At 46.5% G+C, this 6,191-nt stretch overlaps 1 protein-coding gene across 1 annotated transcript in view; it reads left to right on the top strand.

The window, feature by feature from the left end:
• The window catches only part of TNFRSF8 (TNF receptor superfamily member 8), a 78,470-nt gene that overhangs the window by 42,570 nt on the left and 29,709 nt on the right, over positions 1 to 6,191 (top strand). The window contains exons 9-13 of the mRNA XM_019639703.1: positions 4,057 to 4,150; positions 4,456 to 4,586; positions 4,634 to 4,679; positions 5,722 to 5,741; positions 6,000 to 6,101. Coding sequence (XP_019495248.1) covers positions 4,057 to 4,150; positions 4,456 to 4,586; positions 4,634 to 4,679; positions 5,722 to 5,741; positions 6,000 to 6,101 — 393 coding nt within the window. The remainder of the gene's footprint in view (positions 1 to 4,056; positions 4,151 to 4,455; positions 4,587 to 4,633; positions 4,680 to 5,721; positions 5,742 to 5,999; positions 6,102 to 6,191) is intronic.

Here is a 6,191-nt window from a genome sequence, read left to right as displayed (position 1 = left end):
GCAGCCCAGCTCCAGGTTGAGCTGTTGTTCAGCATCTTAGCTGTAGAGGGCAGTGGCACTGGCCCTCATATGTGGGATCCGAACCGGGGCCCTTTGACATCCTAAGCTAGCTCTTAACCAACGCGCCACTCGGCCGGCCCCGAAAGACCTGACTTCTAAAAACAGCTTTATTGAGATATAATTTCTATGCCATAAAATCTATTCATTTTAAGTGTACACTTCCATGATTTTAAATAAATGTACAAAGTTGTGAAACTATCACCACTGTAAAAAAAATAATAAAAAATGGGGCCAGACTCTTAGAAACAATAAACAAATACAGCAAAGTTGGAGGATACAAAATCAACATACAAAAATCCATTGTGTTCCCATATACTAACAATGAAATTTCAGAGAAAGAAATGAAGAAGACAATCCCATTTGCAATTGCAACAGAAAGGATAAGATAACCAGGAATAAACTTAACAAAGGAAGTGAAGGACCTATACACTGAAAACTACAAGACATGGTAGAAAGAAATTGAAGAAGACACAAAGAAGTGGAAAGATATTCCGTATTCATGTATTGCAAGAATAAACACAGTTAAAATGGCCACATTACCTAAAGCAATATACACATTTAATGCAATCCCCATCAAAATCCCAATGGCCTTTTTCAAAGAAATAGAACAAAAAAATCATCAAATTTGTACAGAACCAAAAAAAGACCCTGAATAGCCAAAGCAACCCTGAGAAAAAAGAAGGTACCACACTCCCTGACTTCAACTTGTACTACAAATTAACAATAATAAAACTGTATGGTATTGGCAGAAAAACAGACACATAGCCCAATGGAACAGAATTGAGAGCCCAAAAATAAACCCATACATATATGAGTAACTAATTTTCGGCGAAGGAGCCAAAAACACACAATGGAGAAAGGAAAGCTTCTTCAATAAATGGTGTTGGGAAAATTGGAAAGCCACATGCAAAAGAGTGAAACTAGACTGCTATCTGACACCATACACAAAAATTAACTCAAAATGGATTAAAGACTTGAATATAAGACCTGAAACAATAAAATACATAGACGACAACATAGGTACTAAACTTATGGATTTTGGTCCCAGAGAGGTTTTTGTGAACTTGACTCCAAAGGAAAGGGAAGTAAAAGCAAAAATAAATTAATGGGACTACATCAAACTAAAAAGCTTCTGCACAGTGAAAGAAACCATCAACAAAACAAAAAGACAACCAACTGAATGGGAGAAGATATTTGCAAATGATACTGCCTATAAGAGCCTAATATCCAAAATATATAAAGCACTCATACAACTCAACAACAACAAAAACAAACAATCCAATTAAAAAATGGGCAGAGGACCTGAACAGACACTTCTCCGATAAAGACATACAAATGGCCAACAGATATATGAAAAGATGCTCAGCCTCCCTAGCTATAGGGGAAATGCAAATCAAAATCACAATGAGGGCGGCCGGATGGCTCAGTTGGTTAGAGCATGTGCTCTGAACAACAAGGTTGCTGGTTCAATTCCCACATGGATGGTGGGCTGTGCCCCGCCCACTGCCACCCCTGCCACCCCCAGCAACTAGATGCAGTGGCTCATCTTTTTACTTCTTCTCACTCAGCCATTTCAACCTGAGCTGTGAGGTCAGAGGAAATCCAGCCCAGAATCCTAAGATCCTAAGTGTGTTCTTCAGTCTTTGTTCTATCCCGAATTCTGTACCACCTGGAATTTGAAATGGCGCACACACACACACACACACACACACACACACACACACACACACACTGAGATACCATCTCACACTTGTTAGAATGGCTGTTATCAACAAGATGAGTAATAACTAGTGTTGGAAAGGCTGTGGATGAAAAGGAACCCTCATACACTGCTTGGTGGGAATATAAATAGGTTCAGCCACTATGGAAAGTTTCCTCAAAAAATTAAAAAAAGAGTTACTATATGATCCATCAACCCCTCTTCTAGGTATCTACCCCCAAAATTCGAAAGCATTTATTTGGAAAGATATATGCACCCCTATGTTCATTGAAGCACTATTTGCAATAGCCAAGACATGGAAACAACCAAAGTGTCCTTTGTTAGATGATTGGATAAAGAAGATGTGATACATGCACACAATGGAATACTATTCTGTCATAAGAAAAGATGAAATACTGCCATTTACGACAACATGGATGGATCTTGAAAACATCATACTAAGTGAATTAAGTCAGACGGAAAAGGACAAGAAACATGATTTCAGTCATATGTGGGATATAAAACAGAAAGCGACAAGCTAACCAAACCAACCAACCAACCAACAACCAACCAACCAGCCAACCAAACAAACTCATATTCACAGGCAACGGTATGGTGGTTATTAGAGAGGAAAGGGGGAGGGGGGAAGATGAAGAGGGTAAAGGAAGTCAAATATATGGTGACGGAAGGAGACGAGACTTTGGGTGGTGAGCACACAATACAAAATACAGATGTTGTAATATAGAATAGTGCACCTGAAACTTATATAATGTTATTAACCAATGTTACTCCGATAGATCTAATGCAACAACGATGGGGTCAGAGCTGCCATCCAAGAGGAACGGCCTTGCATATCTTATGCCTCAAACCTTTGGAATGTTAAAACCAGGCAAAATAACCTTTAGACTGGGCTTAAAGCAACAGTATGTCCCAAAGAGCTGTTTGCAAAGATAATAAGAAAGCAGATATTATGACTACCGGACTGAAAATTAAAACATTCTTTAGAATTAACATCACTGTTATTTTATCTGCGCTTATAGAAATGCCTTCCTTCTGTTGATGTCATTAATATTCTATTGCTGTAATATTCTTTCTATTGAGGTAATGGTCCCCCTTTCCTTTATCATAAATACCCCTTGCCTTTGCCTCCTAATTGAAACACTGTTTGGGTTTCCGCCTGAATCAGCGCTTCCCAAATAGCTACTCTTTTGGGCCTTAAATAAACGCTTGTTGCCTCTCGTTTTGTCCTTTTAGTTTTTAAATAAAAGTTTCACAGCAAGATCTAAGGCAGCGGTTCTCAACTTTCCTAATGCCGCGACCCCTTAATACAGGTTCCTCATGTTGTGGTGACCTCCAACCATCAAATGATTTTCGTTGCTACTCTATAACTGTAATTTTGCTACTGTTATGAATCGTCATGTAAATATCTTTTTGTTTTCTGATGGTCTTAGGCGACCCCTGTGAAAGGGTCGTTCGACCCCCAAAGGGGTCACGACCCACAGGTTGAGAACCGCTGATCTAAGGAATCTCGTGCCTTTTAGTAGTCAACCCCCTGCCCAACCCCAGCCCAGACAACCACTAATCTACTTTCTGTCCCTCTAGATTTGCATTTCTGGGACATTTTCAGAATATGTGTTCTTCTGTGTCGGGCTTTTTTTCCCTGAGCATAGCACTTTTGATGTTCATCTTTGCTGTAGCATGTATCATTAATACTTTGTTCCTTTTACTGTCAAACAATATTTCAGTGTACAGATATACTACGTTTTGTTTATCCGTTTACCAGTTGATGGCCACTTAGGCTATTTGTACTTCTTTGACTGCTATGAACAAGTGTGTACAAGAGACCCGACTGTTTTGATGTGGCCGCACCCCAGCCTCTCTGGCCTTCCCCCAGTCTCCCCACCCTCACTCACATCCCAGCAATCCCCTCCTCAGGGAAGCTTCCACATTCAGGCAAGATGGAGTCCCCTGTTTCGGGACCCCATGTGCCCTAGTGTGACACCTGAGTCACACCTGTGAACCCCATCCGCCTGTGAGCCCCCGAGGGTGGGGATCTTGTGTATTTCACTTGCTAGTCCCGGCTCCCAGCATAGTCCCCGGTGCGTAGTAGGTGCTCAATCAGGAGCTGTTGCATGGGGGAAGGGATGGAGAGAGGAAGGGAGGAGCTAGACCCAGGACTCAAACCTGGGTCTGCCCGGCTGCAAGTCCTTCTGGCCCAGCCACCTGCCTCCCTGGAAGTCACCAGTCTCTGCTGGGAAAGGCTCCTTGGCATTGACTCTTAAGACCACTCCCTGCAGGTACAGCTGAGAAGGACACCGCCTTTGAGCCGTCTTCCACGGGGACCCACCTTAACTGCAACACCAACCCAGAGGACAGCAAGGCACCCTCCAGGTGACACTCTGGCCCCTTGTGGGGGCAGCTGGGCTGGGGTGGAAGTGAGGCCTGGGTTGGATTTGTGTGCCAAGCCTGCAAGTCATTTTGGGGAATGTGTGCCCAGCTCTGTGCTGGCACCACTGGAAAGCCAGAAAGCCTAGAAATGCAGTCTATGCCCTCAGAGTGCTGGCAGAGACTGTGGGTAGAAGCTCTGGGGACTCAGGCCCCATCGATACCACCTATAGGGAGGGGAATTATTCCTGAGCACACAATTCCCTGCTCCCTTCTCCATTCAGTCGTACCTCTTGCTTCTCTCCTGGCAGCACCGCCCTCACAGACTCCGAGACCAGAAAGGGGCACGGAGAGGGCGTCACCCATGCCCTGGGAGACGCCTCCATCTCAACAAGTGCTCCCATCTCTTTCTCTTCCATGGGAAGGCCCATTCTGGTTTCTGGTAATGATCTCCACCCCACCCCCACCCTGACAGGGCCTTCCTCCCAGGGGGCCAGAAGGAGGGAGGCTATGCCCAGGCGATGGCATCCACTGGGTGGGGGGGACCAAGGTGGACCCCAGGTTGCTGGTTTCTTGGGCAGGAACTGTGGCACTTTCGCTTGCTAATGATTATTCCTGAATTCTTGTGAGTAAGGATTTCATTCACAGCTTCCTCCCCATGGCCAGTAATTGCTACTCAGAAAATACTTGGTGAATGATTTCATGACGTTGACTAGTTTCTTAATGCCTTTGAGCCCCACGTTGCTCGCGTGTAAAACTGTACCAGCACGTACCATGCAGGGTGGTATGTAGCTCGCAGCAATCCCAGCTCCCCGTAGGCCGTTCGCTCTTAAGTGCCCTTCCTTTTAGAACCTGCGGGTCTAGCCTTGGACACTAGGTGGCGGTAGTTCTCAGGCCCTTAGTTCTCAAAGTGTGGTCCTGGAGTTGCAGCATCAGCAACTTGTTAGAAAAACACATTATGAGCCCCACCCCGGCCCCACTGAATCAGAGTCTGCATTTTAACGTGCTCCCCAGGAAACTCATCTGCACATTAAGTTTGAGAAGTACTTATCTGGCACATACAACCTTTTAACATCTGAAAATGCACTAAAAACGGTAACGAGTGACACACTCTCCATAAGCAACCCAAGAAAAAAGGAGGCGAGTACTAAGACATGAAGAAACATAACCCGAGAGCGGTTCAGCGCGTGGGCGCTGGCGTCTCCCTGGCCTGGCCCAAGCCTTGATTCTGCCGTTTACTCTCAGGGTGATTTTGACTGAGTTGCTTAATCTTTGAGAGCCTCAGGTTCCCTCGTTTGTAAAATGGAGATGGTAACGGTGCCCTTGGCATAGGGCTGTTGAGTCCCTCATCCAGGGAACACTTGCTGAGTGTGTTTGTGTGCGGAGTAGACCCCACGCCTGCCTCATGGAGCGTCTGGTCTAGGCGGGAGGCTGGGGGCTTTAGCAGAGTCACCGCTTCGCCCTCTGCCTGCCAGCTGCCCTGGGCTGCATGTCCCACGTGCCCTGCTCCACAGTCCCCCAGACTTTGTCCCTTTGGACCTCAATTTCTTCTTCATTCTGGTTCCTTGACGCCTCAGTTCCTCACCCTCTAGAAATGGTTTGTTCTTTTCTCTACTATGAAACCACCTGGTGGGCTCCCTGGAGCCAAGGGAGGGAGGGCAGGTGGGTAAGGATTGGACCAGATAGAGACAGGGCCTGGATTTCAGTCCTGGCTTGGGAAAGGGCCGGCTCCTGGCGGCCACATGGAGACAAGCGCTGTCCTGTGTGGTCGCAGCAGGGCCCCTGGCTCTCTCATGTGGACTTTGGGGGCCACCAGCGTCAGGGCAGAGAGTGAAGGGCCACCTCTGTGTTCCAGGACCCACGCTTCTCTGGTTGATCATGGCGCTGGTGGTGGTCGCTGTTTCCAGCTCCTTCCTCCTGTGCCACCGGAGGGCCTGCTGGAAGTGGATTCGGCAAAGTGAGTGGAGGTGCCCTTGGGGCCTTGGGGAGAGCCGGGTGCTCTGGGCTAGCCTGGCCTGGGTCCTGCCCTGCCCTGCCCTCTGAGGCT

Source organism: Hipposideros armiger, unplaced genomic scaffold (assembly GCF_001890085.2).
Source record: "Hipposideros armiger isolate ML-2016 unplaced genomic scaffold, ASM189008v1 scaffold_46, whole genome shotgun sequence".
Classification (NCBI taxonomy): Eukaryota; Metazoa; Chordata; class Mammalia; order Chiroptera; family Hipposideridae; genus Hipposideros; species Hipposideros armiger.
Note: the sequence above shows the minus strand (reverse complement) of the source record. Positions and strands in the feature narration are given on the sequence as shown.